Below are 20,429 nucleotides of genomic sequence, written 5' to 3'. Positions count from 1 at the left end.
GCTGTAAAATGTACTCTCCAACTGTCTCTTCAGTCTCAACTCACTTTTGGAATAGATTAAATGTAAGTGTAGGAAATGTACAGCCTTTCTGCTGCTAACCTGTGACAGATGGGAAGTATATCCCAACAAGCAGGGTGAAGAAGCTGGTGATGTCAGCCAGGACGTAGCGGTTGGAGCCGGTTGTGGGACTGTCTGGATCAGCTTCTGATGCAAGCCCACGCTTCTCCAGGAACATCCCTTTTTCCAGGTAGTTACCAAACAGGTTCTCTAAAAGACAGAGAAGCATTTAAATGAGCATGTGAGGTGAATTGATCCTCATACTGATGATGATAGTGTTTGTGATAAGGCATCTCTTACCTGCCAGGATGCCACTTGTGACCCCCGGGATGCCCTGTATTTCTTTAACATTGTTGTTGGTAAAGTATTCATCACAAGTGGCATTGAGATTCTCAGAATCACAGAAGGACATCCACAGTTTTGTGGTGACGGTTTCATTGTCTATTTCAATGACCTTTGCACAGACGTCATATCCTTTTGAAGCGAGAGTTCGATTTCCCAAGAGGCAGACGCTGTAAAGTAAGTCAACACATCAGCATCACATACTCGGATCACCGGCAGCGACTTTGACCAGTGAATGAACTTACACTTACGGGAATACAGGAGGGTCAATGGCGGTCTTGATGACTCCGCCATAGACAGCCACGATGGAGAGGATGACACAGGCCAGGAAGACCAGCGCCAGCTTGTTGACATATTTGACCCCTACAAACACCACCAACGCCATAAAGCTCAACACAATGGTGCCATACACCCGCATGTTGTTGAGGAGAGCAGCCTCTGCCTCCTGCCCCTCAAGACCCTCAATCTTGAAGATGGCTGCTTGAGGAACGATATAAATCTGAAAGAATGGAAAGATTCAGAGGGAAAAGTGGAGGCAGAGGAAGGGAGGAATTACTCCAATTTTGTGGTAGAGAGATGTAGAGATGGAGTAGATGTTCTTATAACAATTGTATACTGTGTTGTGATAATGACAACATCAGATTTTCTTTTCAACAAGGCCAGTGCTGCTTGATGGGTCTATTGGGAATACATTAATGTTGCATGTATTCTTTGCAATCCTGTAATCATAAAAAGTAAGACAGCAGCATACACAATAACAGGACTGATTAGTGACACATGTGTGCTTTTCCTTTTCCTGAAATTTGTGTGATGTGTGAAAAAGGCCTCTATAGACAATACTAAATGATGTATAGACAATATGCAAAACAATATCAATCTGAGTTATTTGATAATTAAGGCTACTTACCAGCAGAATTTCAATACAGCCAAGAATGTACATGGCACCTGCAAAAGTGGTGCCTAAGTAGAAGCAGATCCCAACAGCTCCACCAAACTCCGGCCCCAGAGAGCGAGAGATCATGTAATATGAACCTCCAGCTGTGCATCACAAACACAGAGGAGTCAGTGCATTGTTCTGTCACACACAAACACAGCAATAATTCCCCTCTGATATCCACTCACCTGGTACGACTCCATTTGTTGCGATAGCACTCATGGAGATGGCTGTGAGCATTGTCTGAAAGAAACAGCACACAACAGAGGAGGGTTAGAGGACTCTTTGTCTTGGATGAAGCATAACATCTGGAACTGGATATCTTTCCTCTCTTACTATCTCCACCATTCTGGCTTAGCGCCACTCAGGACGTTTTTAACAAGCCAGAGTATTTTTTCCCCCTATCATAAAATAGGTAGGGCTGTAGCCAGACCACTTTTCATTGCTTATACAGCGGTGTGGAGATAGGTCTGGCAATGTGAGACTAAGGGACATTGAGAGTAAGCAGGTGGGCATCTCAAATTTAATATGGCCAACAGCAAGGCCTTGAGGGAGAAGGCAGATAAAAACACCCAACAGCACAAGGGTCTAACTCATCTGCTCATGTTGAATTGTTCATCACAGGGATGCCAATATGACTAGTTAGGCACATACTTACTTAGACTTAGTTAGGTACATAAACAAACTGATAACATTTACTAAATATTATACCAATAGATTTGTTGATTACACTTCTAAGGTACCTGTACAATGATATAAGATTCCATCCAAAAGAAGATTGTACATAACAATTTTTCAGCAATTATACATTGTTACTTCCTACATTTTAGATTAAATTCTAGCATTTTAATGATCAACTTGAGGCATGTTAGGGGTTAGCTCCTGACTATATTGAGTCAATTGTCAATGGAGCAGCAAATGACAGATTCCAACAGAGGAATGGTGGTGGTGGGGTGTTAGTGGGTTTATTGGCAGTCCGCCTTATGCCAGGATTTACAATGTCACCTTCAGCATCTGTGCAATGCAAATTATAATTATTTAGCCTGTTATATATTATTAAAGCCTGTAGTTTAATCAGATGATACCCTAATTGGGTATGTGTGTGCTGAAGAGCCCCTTTAGATTGACATCTCTGTTGTCCTGCATTAAACTTAAGAGAAATATTAGCTTAATCATCTGTTTTCTGTGCGCCCACACAGCAGTTGCAGAGAGAGGTCGTGTTATACAGCAGCAGTTTTACTTACTGTGGAGCAACACATGAAGACAATTACAAAGGAGCCTAAAACGCCTCCAATCCCGACCATCCAGGTCATCCGCAGAAAGAGGATCACACCAAAAATGTTCTGGATACACGGTAAGTACACACCCATCAAAGTGCCCAGCTGTGGAGCCTGAGAACACAAACAGTGAAAGTGATGAGTCAAAGTTTTGGTGTCTGAGTTTTAATTCTTTCATCATACTTTCCGTGTGAATTGATAAAAATAGGAGTCATAATGTGTCAGGATTTCACCTTGTTGATCAGTCTCTGTTTCCTTATAGTGTATCTATTCTGTCTTATAAATTCATGAAATGACGTAAAAGTGCACATTAGAAAGAAAGGGGCTTATTCTTTTCAAACACAGAGGTTGCAATCCTGAGGAGAAGAAGTTACTTTCACTACGCACATCTTACTATGAATAGTTTCTACCAGTTGCATCATATGTCCAGTGAGGGAAAGCTTAAATGAAAAGTGATTCAAAATGTAAGTTTTCACAGAGCTGAAAGAGAAAGAAAGAGACAAAAAAGCCCCTCCAGCGCTTTGCATGTGGGAACACAGCTGCTCCTGTGTGTGTAGATTGTGAAATTAAAAGAAAACAGAACATAACACACCTGAAAACATCCTTGAGAGAAAGATTTATAAATCCACTTCTCGTTTGTGTCCTCGGCGTAACAAACCGCACATAGATTGTCCTACCAATTACACATGTGACCTTTTGGGCGTAATTAGAAATTCAGTTTGTAACTTATCTTTATATAGATGGCTTTACCTTGCCCTCTCTTTACCGGATATTTACAACTAATGTTTTATGACAACAAAACGTATAGTAATTAATATAGGATGGGGAAGGCAGAAATACTCAAGGACTACAAGGAACTACAAGGAAAAATTAAATTTAAAAAAGACAATTTTGTATGCAGTATGTAAAAAAACAAAAACAATAAACAAAGTGTATTTTGGGCTTGTGTCTATTATGGATCCTCTAGTGGTATCAGTTTACATTTTGACTTAAAAGAGCCAAGCTCGACAGAACAACCCAAGAGAACCTGGAGGAAAACCCAAAGAGGATTCAGGTTATTGTCTTGTGCTTCACTAAGGAAATGCAGGATAACCGACCTGCCATAAACTCTTATGAGAGCCATTACATAATAAACCAGTCAGAGGAAACAAAACTGATGTACAGCTAGGCCTTGAAATCAAAATATTGACAAACGTTGATTAATATTTGGTTAATTCTCCATATTTCTCCCGGATTTGTTCTGTGAAAACAACCATCAGGAAATATGATGTTCAATCCATCAATTACATGAGATGTCCACAGTAAATAGCCTGTGAAAACCCCATGTGGTTCTCAAGGTTTACTTAGTGAAAAGTTTGTCCTTAACATTCAAATAACCATCCCAAGTTGTAGCTTAGTACACTGAAAAGCAAATCAACGATGCTTACAAAATGGAGCACAGCGTACATGTTTTTGCTCTCTGATTCCTGTTAGTTTCATGATTTTCAGATGATGATTCTGGTTCAGATTGCTGCAGGGTTGGATGGATGAACAGATCACACACAGGACTCTACCTTGACTGGTTTCTTAGACGGGCGAGCCCCCTCCTCGTTGTTCTCGGCCTCTTCGTGCTCTTTGCTGCCCGTAGGCAGGTTGGAGTAGTTGGCCAGGCTGCTGAGCAGAGAGGAGACCATTGGACTGGTATCCATCTCCTCCTGCACATACACACACACACACACACACACACACACACACACACACACACACACACACACACACACACACACACACACACACACACACACACACACACACAAACAGTCATATTAGACCTGGTGATATGACCTGCGTGTTTTTTTACTGGGTTGTGAAAACTATCCTCACCTCAAACAGAGCCATGTTCTTGCCGTCATACTGCTGGCTCTTGTCTGTGTCGCCTGCTGCACTGCTGTTGATGAAAGGACTGCTCTCTTTGGGGTTCCCATCACCTGAAACACAGAAAGACCAACTGGCACATTTAAAGCCGAGTCTCTTTCACTCACCGACATCATGCGATTATGTTGACAACACAATGAATAGTAGAATACATGAAATTACTGTGATAAAATCATCCAGCATTTGGAATTTAATACTGAATAGTGCTCTAAAATCTCTCAACTCAAAATAGACAGACTAAAGGAAGTGATTGGCTGAAAGGTGTAACGCCACTCTCAAAAAAGGACATAACCTTTTCAAATAGTGACATTGAGTTTTAATGATTTCTTAAATTATTTCAAAAATGCATTAGTTCATTTATTGCATGTTTAACAACATTTCTTCATTTCTTATTTTATTTTATTTGGAGCACCACAGGAGAAGAGGCAGATTTGCCGAACCAAACACTTCACAGTCTAGATCTAATGCAAGAAGCAACCTCTGGCCCTGAAAAGTTTAGCCAATGCAGAAGTGCCTGCATTCTTTCTAATTACCAGCAAGGCATCTCCAAAAAATGGTTGCAAAAAATTATTGAATCATAGAAGTCTAACAGAAAATGATCCTACTATAATAATTAGAAGTTTTTTTTAGCTTGAGATGTTCAGGGCTCTCCAGCAAAAAACAATGAATGAATAGTAGAATACATGAAATTACTGTGATAAAAATATCCAGCATTTGAAATTTAATACTGAATAGTGCTCTAAAATCTCTCAACTCAAATTAGACGGACTAGTGTAGGATTTGATTTGGATTTCCGCTGGCACTAAGGGGTTTGAGTAAAGATTTATAAATTTATCTTATCTCAGCAGCAACTTACCTAAGGTGTGATCACGTTTTATGTGATTGTTTTCTCAATTCTTTGTATGGAAATGTAATATATCACTTTTTGAGTGAAGGAAATGCTACATTTATATACAGCAGGTGAGTCATAGAAAGGAGCACATTACAGGATTTTGACATCAGAGAGCAAAAGGTTTGCATTTGAGGTGTGGTTAGGTTTACAGAGAAGTCCATGTTTTAGTTAAATGCTAATCTAATATACATGTCTTGTCCCATGCTTCAAGTAACTGTTGACTTATTCAATATTAAACCAGAACCATGATCTTTCCCAAACCTTAACCAAACATTGAATCATGCCTTAGTTGCTACAAATGAATATTAGAAAAAGCCATCAATGAAGAGCCTGTACAAGCCTGCAGCTCCTGGTTGGAAAAAGCAACACAATCAAGTCGTCTCTTTTAATTCACCAAACTGCAGCTGTATGATACACAAATCTTTAAAGCAAAGAGGATAGTCAAAGCCAGCCAAAATGCTCTCATGCAGCACATAATCCTTTGAACGATGGACTGCTGTTCTAAAGATGCGCTGCCTGTCAAATTGGATTAGACAGCATTTCAATTTCTGTCGTTTTTTTGAGTTTCATGAAGGATTAGAGCTTTTAATAGCTTTCTATCAATACCTGAACACAACACATTCAAAACACCTGAAAAAACATTCTACTTTCCTCCAGACTTCTTTATTAGTGATGTGTAAATCTGTAAAAATGACAAATAGGAACTCTTCATTTTTATTTGTTTGCTTATTGTTTTAAGAGGCAAATAATCTCAGACTGTGCAGCAGACAATGATGAAGACCTGACCAGTCAATCTGCATTTTGTGACATGTAGACTCACACAAGGTTGTTTATTTCTACTCAGGGTTAGTTTAGATTGTATTGAAGCCAACCACCTGAGTATTCTGTAATCCACCATGAATTTTAAATCTGCATTTAAAGCTCACTGTAGCTCTTAGCTTAGAGTGAAATCAGACTTAAAACCAGGTTTTACTAAATGCCTTTGTGTTTTTGTGTCTGTGGGTTTGTGTGTTTGGGTGTGGGTGAGTATGCATGTGTGTGTGAGGATTTCTCTCTGTGGATGTAGATGTGTTTGTAACACGTTATATCCCTGCTGTTTCGTCGTTGAGGGGGAAGTGATTGGCTGAAAGGTGTAACTCTCAAAAAAGGACATAACCTTTTCAAATAGTGACATTGAGTTTTAATGATTTCTTAAATTATTTCAAAATGCATTAGTTCATTTATTGTATGTTTAACAACATTTCTTCATTTCTTATTTTATTTTATTTGGAGCACCACAGGAGAAGAGGCAGATTTGCCGAACCAAACACTTCACAGTCTAGATCTAATGCAAGAGGCAACCTCTGGCCCTGAAAAGTTTAGCCAATGCAGAAGTGCCTGCATTCTTTCTAATTACCACCAAGGCATCTCCAAAAAATGGTTGCAAAAAAATTATTGAATCATAGAAGTCTAACAGAAAATAATCCTACTATAATATTTAGAAGTTTTTTTTAGCTTGAGATGTTCAGGGCTCTCCAGCAAAAAACGTGAGGCGCTCAGCAACACAAAAAGCAGTGAGCAAAACATTTTGACTCTCTGTTTGATAGTGGCCCTGAGAAGTCAGCTGATCATGTTTTTGCTTGTTAGTAACAACATTTTGTTTTAAGCCTGTTATTAGCCAAAGCAGCATCCCAATTAATATGTTAATGTGAATTAACGATGCCCCTCGCTAACCGAACTGGTAACCTTGTACTCTTGCCCTGGTCCACCCTCTCGTCATATGGTCCCTTCAGGCTCCAAAAAAACAAACTCCAATTCCCTTCCAATGGGGGAAGTCAGAGTGGTTACATTGATTTCTACATCTAACCCATCCATGATATACCCTCTGTTTTCTGTTTTCATTGAAGCTGCATGTCAAAGTCAGCAATGTTACCCATAGGATGGGAGTGTTGTGTACATCACACTGCAGATACATTCAATAATAGAAGATGTACTTGGCTATGAAATCTGTGTATTTCACACCCCAAAATGTCCACAATAGTCATCCATTTACAAGCTGCACAAAAACCTCACACCTTATTTGTTTATTTCTAGCCCCAGATGAGAAACCACATCTTCCCATCATCCTTTACTGCAATCAGTGAGTGTAAATGAGTGAGTGTAACCTTAAAGTGTAAATAACCAACCAACCAACCAACCAACCATCAACCAGAGGTCTCACTGGAATTGATCCCTTTTGACCATTACTCTGACAGAATAGGTTACATCAGTCTATTTTTGCCTGTCATAGTAGTTTTATTAATTCCTACATCTATCATATAATTTGTGCTGCGTTTAGAAACGTGTCAGTAACACTCTATAATAATAAGGGTTATGCAGTCAATAAAACATTCCCATCACTCTGCAAATGGTTTCAAACTAAATACTTTTAAAATACAACATTGCTGCAGCAGTTTATTTTTTAGCCATGCTGGCTAAAATACCTCAATGCCTATTGAATTCCTTAATACCTGCAAAAGTAATGACATTCAACCAAATTTGATCTGACGTCTTTACTGTTTTATTATTCTCTGTAGCACTTTGCAACACACAAGTGGGACACGGCACAGGAAAGAAATTAAGACCCCAGGTCATCTTGAAAAAACATGTTTTTTTTAACTTTTCAAAAGATAAAACTGAATCAGCTCTACTGGTACAACTACCTGGGGGCGGTAATGCAGGAAGAAGAAAACACTGTTATTCTTCAACCATGACTGTGACACAACCAGAAGTGCACTGCCCGAGGATTTCTCCCTCTGTTCAAGTTCATGCGTGGTTAAAAGATGTCTGTAAGTCTATTTATATGGGGCTTTTTGTGCTATCTGTAGTCCAGGCGAGCCCTGTAAAACGGAGTGTAACTCAGATAAAATCAAAGTACAGACAACAGTTTCCCTTCGATTACACAACACAGAAGAATCATTGGCCAGGAGATTAAAGAGTGTTGAAAGTGACCTACATAGATACATTTCTGTAACTGAAGAGAACAAAGAGGTTTATATGGCTGTGAACATCTCTTCAGATGTATCTTTATTCAGTTGTAAAAGCTTCCTATACCTAAAAATCCAGAAAACTGTCATGTAAAGTGACCATGCAAAGGTTCAACTCCCAAACATCGCCGCAGCAATGGAAACTAGAGACTTAAATGTAATAAATAATCCAGATGCAGACATGATGCACAGCATGTGAAAAAGCTTGTTAAAGCAACAGGGAACAGACACACTGAGTGTATCTGAGGTAAGGAGTTACTGTGGGGCTGAAGCAAGAACACAAAAGTACCGCGTTGACTTTGTCTTGAATGCGCATTTCAGATCAGGACGAGTTTCCCCATCTTACCCACAGTCACCATGTCCACAGCAAATTACTGCCCCAGGACCAGCTCTTTTGGGTTGTTTTGACTGACTTAGTTCTAAAGCACCTCTAAAACACAAAATTGCATTTATTGTCAGCCCGTATCTTAGTGTGTGATGGATGTGGATGAATTTACTGCTCTAAACTGTATGTGTTTTAGTCTTATTAAAATGGCTTGGTTCAGACAGCGGTTGAATAGGTTTTCCATTTAATGGCCCAATCAGTTATGCTTTACTGTTTAAATCTTTTCATACATTATAAGAACAATTCATCCTGAGGGGGACTTGAATGGCTGTACCAGATTTCATGCCAATCCATCCAACGATAGACTACACATTTTGCTGCGCTATAGGAAAAATCAGGGGACCATCAAAGTAATTGGATTTATCCTCCGGAGACCAAGAGCGTGTGTGTTCACAATGTAAACTTTTCTGTGGAGAGTGAGGCAGGGAAAGATATTGAAAAGTAAATTTTCCAGAAAAAACGTATAAGCTTCCACCTCAAAGTTGTAATGCTTGTGGTGGTCTAACTCTTATGATTTAGCATATATCCAGTGCCTCAAGGGAAGAGTTATTAAACTACAGATTTCAACTAATAAAGGAGCTGTCATCACAAAATGTTTACTCTCAGACTGTGCGCACACACACACACACACACACACACACACACACACACACACACACACACACACACACACACACACACACACGTAACCTGAAAAACAAAAACACATAACACATTGAGTTTGTGACTCAAATGTTTAGCAGATTTGTCACTAATGGATAATCCTTCTGTCTCTTAGCTTGTTTTATCCTCAGGCCAAGACAAACATAACATATTGATGAGAAGTGATCGGCTCAGGAAGATTACATCACTGCTGGCTTACAAGATCTGAACATATTTATAATGACGCTGCTGCAGCAGCAGTGGGCCAAGCTGTCACTGCGACTTGCTTGCAGATGAAAAGCAGAGGGCAGTGTCGATTTTTACCCTTGATGTGACATGGCTATTACAAAATGGACAGTTTATACCGGCTTTTAAAAGCTTAATAGGACGCAGGCTCAAGGGGATTATCCAGCAGCTGCTGGAGGCCACAGAGGAAAGCAGAAATTAACTTCTGCATGTCACAGAACTGCACCAATCAGCTGCACAGCAAACATCACAATTACATCCACAACACACATACCTCATTGATTTTCACCCACTCTGCTGTAACTGAGTAATTAAACCTAATTCCATGAAGTCATTTGTTTAATTTATATTTTCCTATCTCCTAACCGACACTCTTTCAACGCCTGCTGCCTGCCTGTGTTTCTGTAATTTTAGGCAGATTGTAGTCAGCAGGGGTGACACTCAATGTGAGGCTTTCTGCCAGAAATGGTTTGACATTGAATGTAAAAATTGCTATTAAAACAGGAATGAGGACAAAATATTGAGTTAAGGACTGATGTTGCATTTTCTGCAGCAGATGCAATATATGAGGAATAATGTGACATGAATCTCATTACAGATGTATCTGTAATACTTTTTTTGTTTTTTTGTTCATCAATCCCCAGTGGGGAAATTACAATTTACACTCTGTGTACACACTTTGTCAGTGATCACACACAGGCCTGAAATACACACACAGGCTCAGGACCTATACATCACCAATGGAGAGATGTCAGAGTGAGTGGGCTGCCAGCTGAACCAGCTCCCTGAGCGGTTGGGGGGTACGTTCCCTTGCTCAAGAGCACCTGGCAGTGCCCAGGAGGTGAAGTAGCATCTCTCCAGCCACCAATCCACACTCCCTACTTTTTGGTTTGTACTGTACATATAATGGATTTATAACAAAACGGTTACCCCTGATAGACTCTTTCAAAAGCGTTTTTAGCCATGCTTTGGCACATTTAAAAAGTTTTTCAAAACCAATTGGATGCATTGCCATTGTATTTTTGTGCAGACATTACATTTTCCCCAAAGATAATAGGCCCAATACTGACTTTGGAGATTCTTCTTGCATCATAATCAGGTTCAAATTTGAAATAGTCCAATATTTGGTTTATATTATATAAAACCTCAAATTAACTGACGTTCCCATCCAAATTAAATGACTGCCACTTTTACTTTTGAGGTACTTTTTTAGTTTTGTGGGGATTAATAAAGTCACAGGCTGCTGATAAGCCAACTGACATGCACTCAGCTAAGATGTGTCAGGTCGTTAGTAGTCCTGATTCACTGCTCTTAAACTGGAGCAATGCTCTGCCTGGGCCACATGTAAACAATATAGCGTTCTCCTTTACTTTGAGCACACCATTATTAAACACTGCTCTCAGCTCACTCCAAAATCTTATCTAGAAGTCCTTCAGATTGGCTACTCAAAAGCTGCCATTTCTCTGACCTCATGAATTCATTTTTTTATCCTAGAAATGTGGTTCACACATTCACATTCCTCTCAAGATAAATTGTAATGATTTTGGTGATCCCTGAACTTTTCATCAGGTGAAAATACTATAGTTTATGACCAAATACCTTCCAAAACTAATGATGTTCCCATCAGCCACAGCTTTGCTTTGTGTTGGCAAATGTTAGCATGCTCAGCATCAACATTGTAAATATTTTAGCATGCTGATGTTTAGATCCAAACAGAAAGCAAGTACAGGCTGAATTTGTAAGCGTGGGGTATTAAGAAAGAAGCCACTACTACTATTTCCTTCAATAACTGATCTTTTTTGTCAAGCAGACATTTAACTATTATCCTCACATACTGCTTTCTTCTTCTGATTAATGCATGCTTGCACTTTCAAAAGTGTCTTCTCTAGAAACAATATTTAATGTTTACCAGCAGAAAAAAACGTTCTTTTGTGCTCCATAGTTCTTCAGACATACACAACACGTGCAAAACAGCCCAGCTTTTTAAGATGCACTTTATGCAAATCAGCTGAATTGCAGTGATGCAAAATCTTTCCCCCATGTCAATCATTTGTAATGGGTTTAGTAAATATTCCTCCTCGTCTTTTAACATCAGCTCCCTCATGTGTTAAACTTGCATGAAGTCCAATGTTTGTTTTATCTCTATAGCAACACTTCATAGCACACAACATTCCCACAGAAAAAAAAACTCATGAACACTAACTTGAACACATCCATCAACTTGTCAACAGAGCACATCTTGATGCTTCAAAACAACAAACTACAAAATTCAAACCAGCCTCAACATCCAGATGTGAAGTTTTTTCATGTTAAGCTAAACAATGTTGTTGCCTCTGATATCAGTTTACACTTCAGCCTCTCCGTCATGCATGAACGTGTTTGCCAGAGAGAATAGCTGTCAGTTACTAGTGAGAATTGGTGTTCCCAGTATAATTCAGCTAGTAATGAGACCACCCTGCTTCTGTGTTTGTTCACATGTTTGGGAGCCAGGAGAGGCCGGGATGTGATGAGAAGATGCAATGCAACACCATACATATATATCTATATATATATTTATAGAATATAGTGTATAAATATAGGAGGTACAGGATCATTTAGATTTGTATTATCTGAGTACTCTATTCACTGCTGCTTCACCCACACAGTGGAGATGAAAGCAGGGCAGGAAGTAACAATGACAACAACAGATTTCAATTGGACTGAATTATAGTTCACATACTAATTATGGTCTCACAAGGCAGGTTATACATGCATGCAACTTTAGAAAGTTTTGTGTGGATTTCAAATGGATGACAAAAGAGTGTGAAATTAATTTAATCTAAACTATAAGCACATAACATGAGTGTGGGGAGCAGGTTTATCATCATTGGATCAAGCTCTAAAGCAATCGTTCCATAATAAATATGCCTTTGGCTTATTTGTTATGAAAACAAGCCCTGAACTTGGGCCAGGCTGCTACTGAGTATACTCCACATCTTTCTCCTCATCATCAAACTCAACATCAATTGACTAAGTAACAAATAGATGCACTTAAGGGAGTGTGAAGGTTACTGAATGGGATTTTACCAAATGATTTAAAGGAAAGGGATCTTCACTGTCTATTGGATGACTCTCTCTCACATGGCATGGGTGGACATGTATGCAATAAACAGGTGCAGATAAAGGCAGAAACGTACTTTGGGAATGTGAGAGTCCAATTAAAGGTATCTGTAGATGCATGAAAGGGTTGGAAAGCACTTTTTACTTGCAACAAATCCCATCAAAACACCAGATTCAACAATGCATTAGTCCAATATCTCAAAACTTTCCGATTCCTCCAACCTGTCGTGGATCTCAGTCACAAGCCACTGGTTCCTATTGAAGACATGCATCTTTAAAATTTGATTAGCAACACACACTTTCATTTCCTAAAACAGATGGGCACTGTAGTTTCAAGCACATTTTATTCAAACCGGACTATTATCAGGGACTATTTTCAGCTGTGGATTTGGTGCTCTAGGAGTTGTATCCGTCAACTGTTCCTTGTATGTGGTATTGTGGAAACCACTGTTTATTGTAATAAAGAAATATGTCGGTCAGTCAAACAGTGTGCCTCCTTGATGTGTTTTTGACAGTTTAAAAGAAACACAACAACAACGGAGCTCAATGGCATAGAGGAATAAATGACTGGACTGCTGACAGCAAGCTGTGGGAAGGAAAGTGGAGAGGAAGAAAGGATTAGACCACACTGTTTTTCATAATCTCCAATCTAAGACGACTGGGTGGGAGATGTGTTCAGTGGGAGGATTAGAGGATAGCTATATCACTTTTCCCACTTTCTCCAGTTGAATTGCTCTGCTCCTGATCTCTGTATTCATGGTCTGAGTTGAGCCAATAAAAGCCCCGGTGAGTCATGTCACTGCTTTAGGAAGTAGCTATCATATCTTAATTGGAGACTAATACCAGAGCAAAATTCTCTAACCTTTAAATTGCTTTTGACCTGATCATGGATCGAATTAATGTGTGCATAATGTGAAACGTGTCGACAAACCCACAAATAATCATTAGTAGCTCTGTTCAACTCTACTGAGCATCACTGTATACTGCACATTTGTACACTTGTTGACTTGAGACTGTACACTTGTTTCAGTCTCACCACTCTCATAGTGTTACTGTGCAGTACTCAATCAGCACCAAACAGTAGACAGACTCAGTTAGAGACTGGGTGGAGAACAAAGTGGAGCATTTAACAGCAATGAGCCAGAGATCTCCTCAAGAGTTGGTGAGCTTAAAGAGAGTGATCTTTGGAACCATACGTTCATCAGGTGATCAAACACGACTCCCAATGAATGTGACTCTGTATCGGCTGGATGTGTGAATAAGTACCTGTTTTCTCACAAGTTTGCCAATTTTCTAAGGGGGTAATGTGTCTGTTTTATCTTTACAGCTTGTTGTCTGCTGTGGACCAAAAAAACTGATGATTCAGGTTTGAAAGTTACATGCTTTGGACAACTTACCAAAAACACTGATGCTGTAAATTCAAAAACGTCAAACAATCCCATCTTTCAAGCTTTTTTCTTTACATAAATGACGATCCATTGGTCAACACCTAAAATCTATCCGTATCCGTCTAATTTCTGGCCCAACGGTGTTATTAAATCAGATCAGAAAAGATGTAAATAAGTCTTTTTTGGGGGGGGGGGACAATTATTTCTTGCTTATTTTTCCTGGAATCAAAATTTTGTCACATGTCATTTACTTTTAACCAAATTCACCAAATGAAAGTGCCAAAATAAAGGTAAACAAAGGCCCGTCTGTAAGATCCCACCTATGTGTTAACGTTACAGCATGTCCTGACAACAGGGCAGATGTTATTGATTGAAAGTGTTTATCTGATGTACCATGGCTCGTCCAATAAGAAGACACGAGGTGGGTTTATTTTAATATAAAAAGGACAATGTACATACATTAAACCCATTGAATTGGACACTGAGCACGACATTTTTAATCCAACTTCCACATTCTGACCATGTCACTCTTTGTGGATTAAAGTCAGTGTCTGACACACTCTTCATTGAATGTTCAGAAACAGAAGAGCAGGGACTCGACAGAGGATTACTAACAATTACTGACGTGACTTATCTTCCTGTTGCTCACTGTTTAAAAACCACCCTGGTTAATACAAAACTGTCACATGCTGGAGGTAAAAGGCAAATCTGTTATGTCAAACCTCAGTATTGTAGACACGTCGGTGAAATTACAAAGAAGCAGCCATGTTAAAATCCTTCACATGGCATTAAGAGAGCAGGTTTAGATAATACAGCAGGCCTCCGCAAGGAGATAATTCCAAATGCATAATGACATGACTGCTCATGTCCACAGAGACACAAAACAAGTAATTCAAAGCTTAAGTGCAGACCTTTTTGATGTTAATGAACATCCTTTACTTTCAAGCCATTGCCAAATGAGTTGCTACAAAGCTAATTAAGACTGTCAGCTCCTCAAAACTCTCTCTGTATTCAGAAGAAGATTGTGTCGTCCGGTGACTTTCCTGCTTAGAAGCTCAAGTGAAGACAATAACCTCTTTTGAAGAGTCCAACATGTTTTTTAATTGTCCCTGTCCTCCTTGCATACTAGCAACTGCGTGGAGGAGTGTCATTACTTTTTTCCTCATGGGGGAGACAGTATCTAAGCACTGGTCTCAAGCTTTATGTATCTGCTGTTTTCCCCGTCCCCTGGTCTCAAGCTTTATGTAACTGCTGTTTTCCCCGTCCCCGTCCTTGTAATTGTCTTATTACAGCACAATCATAATAATGATGCTGCTACCTTTGGGACTGTTGTAAATACCAATGATGTTATAATTTATGAACGGGTAACATTATACTTCTTTAGCCTATGACGCTGGCAAAGACAATGAATGCATTGGGAGGAGAAGGAGGTTTTTCTCTATGTTCCTCTCATCCACTTAATGTCTCAGGTGCCCCTTGTCTCTTAGTGAAATTACAACGTTAAACACTCTGCATTAACGTATGGGCAATCAGACAAATTGATTCAGATTCAAACACCAGTGGATGAGCTAACAACATCTGGCAAGCAGATTATATCCATTTTAGCAGTCTGTGGTTGTGTTGTGGAGGGCAGGAGAGCATGCACATCAGATTAATAAAGGAATAGTTTGTTATTTTGGCAAAGACACTTATTATCTTAATCTTGCAGAGAAATGAGAAGACAAGCTCATAACCCCCGTAAAGCTACTCTGATTTACTGTTTCTTTATCAGTATTTACGTATTTTCCCTTCTCTATGCTAAGCTAACTGTCTGTCAACCAAAAAAAGAGTGGTATCGACCTTCTCATCTAACTCTTGGCAAGTTGTTGAAGTAGTCCTTTAAAAAAAACTACATGTAATATGATGGTTTGCTTTCTTCTGCCTGTTTTAAACCTATTATTGTTCATAATAAAGACTAACTTTTTTTAAATATGAAACACTATTATAATACATCTCATCTTATTCTTTGTCAGACAGCAAATCAGCATGTTACCCCCAACATGTGGGAGTAGTCCTTTACGTATAAATGATGTGTTCCCTGTCAGCCATTAGTCATTCACCGGAGAGAGAGAAATAGAGCAAGAGAGAGAGAGAGAGAGAGTGAGAGAGTGAGAGAGAGAGAGAGAGAGAGTGAGAGAGAGAGACAGAGAGAGAGAGAGAGAAAGAGAGGGAGAGCTGGAGCAACTCTGCTAAATAAAAAGCAATTTAGTTAAAACAATGCTGTTGGAACTGATTAATTTCAGTAAGATGTGCTGATTGATAAAAGCCTCCAGCAGGCTGACAGGCAGTCACACCCAGCCTGGGGGTTGGGGCCCCCACTAAGGGTCAGAAAACAAAAATCTGAGGGGGTCAAAACAAATTTATAGGAGAGCAGAACCCAACTACACTAAACAAAAGTACATTTGTTCAGACTTTCCAATAATCTTTGATTTTGTTCCTGTGTATTACAATTAAATAAAGTTAATCCTGCTGGGTATAGTGACCCTCTGACTTTTCCTCAGATGCCATCATTAACTTGAAGTTGTTGATAAGAAAGAGTCTTGTTGCTGTTTTTGTAATGTTCATTTACTGAACTGAAATGAACAAACTACATTACTTAACACTGACTGGCACATTTCTGTATCTCCTGTATGTTTGAAGCAGTTTGTGATAAGCACAGCCAAACACATGTTCTTTTCATGTTGAGTAAGTTGGTTATACTGTATGTGTGCATGCACAACCAAAGTTTAATCTCTTCCAGTTTAAACAGCCAGAGGGCAATTCCGGACCATCTGCCCCCCAGAGCTCATTAAATTTATACAATGTAAACACTGAAACACTTTTCCTGTACGTTGTAGCTGAAAACAGAGGAATCTCTGGCTGAGTGGAATCATGACCGATTAGTCTGATGTGTGTGGAGGTCTGTATGATTATACTACAGCCTGGTGTTGTTCAAGGCGATTCAAGGTAAACGGCCTATGGCTGTGTGTAATGCAACCACGCTGCGGTGCGGTACTGGCTCCTGACTCAACCTCCCACTCCTCTTTTTTGGGGGGTCCAGCAAAATAAGGGCTTTTCCAGTAGCACAAAATAATATGGAGCAAATTTATACCGGTGTATACCGATAAACGGTATAGCATTCATACCGGCAACCCCCATGTTTCCCTGTTTGACTGAACACAGTCTGCATGTCCAAAGCCACAAAGAAATTGTTTATTTGGCTACTTTAATATACACTTTTAATATGGCATCTGTTTTCTGTTGCATGCATCTTTCTGCACGTGTATTTGTTTTGGTCTATCAGCTCTAGCAATAAAATCCCAAGCTCTGACCCTGCATCACTCTTACATGGTGTCATTACATACTTTTATGTTAACGGACAAAATTTTGACATTGACATGATGAGAACATACAGAACATACAAGTAATACCTTGGTGTCTACAGCACTACTGTGACACAACAGTACTGTAAACATGAGGTGAATGACTACTGTTTCAGATCCTTAACTGATGGTTTGATCAGTTTTTATTACTGTACAAACGGTATCACTCTGACCAAATTAGGATGGTGGGTGATTAGATGCCTTGCTCAAAGACACTTTAACAACTGGGGTGACTTGAAGTGGATTAAAATGTGTTCCTTCTATTTTATCTGCATCCTATTATACTTTCCTTTAGTATTTCCATCATGCAAGTTTATATGTTTCACTCCACTTCACTCCAATTTCAGGAGGTTGTATTACACTTCCCTACATTTCTTTGACTGCTAAAGTTACAAGTTACTTTTCAGATTCACACTGTCATAGGTTCAACAAACTAACAGTATATAAAGTAGTTAAAATTAGCTTCACTTTGACAGCACTAATATTACAATAACATGTAAACATATGATAAATGGTGCCATTACAATTTCTTTTACTTTTGACACTTTGATACTTCTAATACTAAAATAGGTTTATTTAAGTGACATTTTGAACTTAAACAGGGTTTATGTGTGGATTATCAAACGGATCCCATTCTGTATTGAGCGGAAAAAAACAACAAATCAGGCCAACAAGCCAAAACCAGTCAAGATCTCAACAAACTCAAGGGATCTCACTATGTGATGTTAAAATGTCTCACTATCAGACACAAACAAGAACTGGCAGCAAGTAATTATTTCCAACTTCTTTATCAAGATACACATAAAGACTGTGAAATGGTGTAAATAATATGGAAGTGTTATTTAGCACGCCAAGTACAGACACTGAGACTAAATGAAATGAAAATCAGAATTAGGAGCAATATGCCTGTATGTGTGAGGCAAGGTGTCACAAATTTAAAGGAAATTAAATTTTTTGTAAATTAAAAAATGGACTTCAGAATTGATTTCAGAATTTCTTGTTAAATGTGTGTACACAGACACAAACAGACACTGAAAAACTTGTCTCCAATTGGCTTTTTTTATTCAAAATATGAATATATTTAAAAGAAAAAGAGCACATATTTATGTTTGACAAGCTGAATCCAGAGAATGTTGATTGACTAATTGATTATAAAATAGTAGCAAATTAATTTTGGGTCGACTGACTAATCGATTAACTGTTGCTACTCTAAATAATTAAAGGAAGTGTAAGTGAAAAATGTTGTCATGCATCTTCAACATATTATATATGTAATATGAATGGAAAGGTGCCAGCCAAGACATATCTGTATTCATGTCTGGGCACACGCAGACTGTACAGACGCACACACACACACACACACACACACACACGCACACACACACACACACACACACACACACACACACACACACACACAAACACACACACACACACACACACACACACACACACACACACACCATTATGAAAGGCAGCTATTGCCCCCGGTGAGATGTTCTTGATGGAGAGAGACATGAATGAGTTTGAGAGTAAAAGGTTGGTTTCCCCAGATGCTCTGGAGGTGCTGCACTCAGTCTGCTGGAAACCTTTTTGTCATAGAGTGCTAGATGTGTTTGACATTGACGTTCGAATCTACAATCATAGGCTGAACCATATCTGAAACACATATACTGCACCAAGATGTCAAATTCATCCATCCACTTGACCATAAACAGCTGATTTTGAAAAAACAGTAATGAGGATGGATGCTTGACCGAAGCACGTCCACTTGTTGTTTCCATTCTTTCAACAGGTGAAACATTACAGTAATATTTGTGTGAAATCAACCTCATACGTACAACCAAAGATGACAGAGTTTGCAAGTTTCCACTCTCCATCGCTGTTTTTTCAGCTCTTCACACAGCAAGATGCAAGGACCAACACTTCCTACACTCCCTGAAATGACATAATTTAATTTTCCTAACTTTCCCTAACTCACACACGCATGCTTGCATATTCAGTAGCCCCCACAACACTCACACACGTACATGTACGCAAATTGACGCACCCACGTCCACACACACACACACACTGTCACACACTTCTCTCTCATCAATCTGTGGCCAGATTTCGTCACTCACCCTGGCTGTTGGGTCCCCCCTCTCCCTCCTCGCAGTCCGTCATATTGTTCAGCATCCTCTATCCTCCTCAGGCTGTGCACACAGAGTGCAGCTCCTGATCCTGTTGCCTAAAAAAAGCTGGATGCAGGATGCAACCACAAGATTCTGCTTTACTTTGGTATCGCACTTTTCTCCCGCCTCTTGTAACTCAGTTCTCAAAAATAGAAGGAGCAATATTTCATCCTCTCATTAACTTGTCTTGTTAGTTGCATGATGCCATGTGTCTAGCTTCAAGAGGAAGATAGAGAGACTGCAAGAGGTTGCAGGTGAGAGTTGATGATGTTGCCCAATGTCACTCACATGCACACTCTCAGTCTCTGTGCGACACTCGACCCCCAGTCAGTTTAAGCCCAATGACTGCATTCATCATGTATTCAGGAGGTATTATCCCTCCCTCCCTCCCTCATGCACGTTCATCATCATCATCCATCTCATCACGAGAGAGGGATGGATGGAAAAGGATTGAGAGACATAGGGGATGCACGTCAGATGACAAAGTACTGCCTCTTGAGATTAAACATTTCCTTTGACGTTCTTTTCAGATGGAAGATGAGATTCCATTTTGTTAATGTGCATTCATCCCCCTTTTGGTATTTTTTTCCCTCACTCTGATTCTCTTTTATATTTTCCTGCATGATCATGGCCCATTATCTGTGGAAGGGCTTCGGGCAGGGCTTGTATAACT

The 20,429-nt window shown here is 39.4% G+C and overlaps 1 protein-coding gene across 4 annotated transcripts in view; it reads right to left on the bottom strand.

Annotated features, from left to right (window-relative positions):
• slc12a5b (solute carrier family 12 member 5b) overlaps positions 1 to 20,108 on the bottom strand; it is a 33,591-nt gene extending 13,483 nt beyond the window's left edge. For 3 of the 4 annotated variants that reach the window (XM_034877466.1, XM_034877463.1, XM_034877465.1), the window contains exons 1-9: positions 19,706 to 20,108; positions 4,474 to 4,577; positions 4,164 to 4,304; positions 2,578 to 2,724; positions 1,522 to 1,576; positions 1,307 to 1,437; positions 651 to 898; positions 358 to 569; positions 100 to 267 (exon numbers count right to left, since the gene is read on the bottom strand). In XM_034877466.1, coding sequence (XP_034733357.1) covers positions 100 to 267; positions 358 to 569; positions 651 to 898; positions 1,307 to 1,437; positions 1,522 to 1,576; positions 2,578 to 2,724; positions 4,164 to 4,304; positions 4,474 to 4,577; positions 19,706 to 19,760 — 1,261 coding nt within the window. In that variant the 5' untranslated portion in view covers positions 19,761 to 20,108. The remainder of the gene's footprint in view (positions 1 to 99; positions 268 to 357; positions 570 to 650; positions 899 to 1,306; positions 1,438 to 1,521; positions 1,577 to 2,577; positions 2,725 to 4,163; positions 4,305 to 4,473; positions 4,578 to 19,705) is intronic. The other variant, XM_034877464.1, reaches the window with a different exon arrangement.
• Between the last annotated feature and the right edge of the window lie 321 nt (positions 20,109 to 20,429).

Source organism: Etheostoma cragini, chromosome 7 (genome assembly GCF_013103735.1).
Source record: "Etheostoma cragini isolate CJK2018 chromosome 7, CSU_Ecrag_1.0, whole genome shotgun sequence".
NCBI classification, from domain to species: Eukaryota; Metazoa; Chordata; class Actinopteri; order Perciformes; family Percidae; genus Etheostoma; species Etheostoma cragini.
The sequence above is the reverse complement of the archived record's forward strand: the minus strand, read 5'-3'. Positions and strand labels throughout refer to the sequence as shown.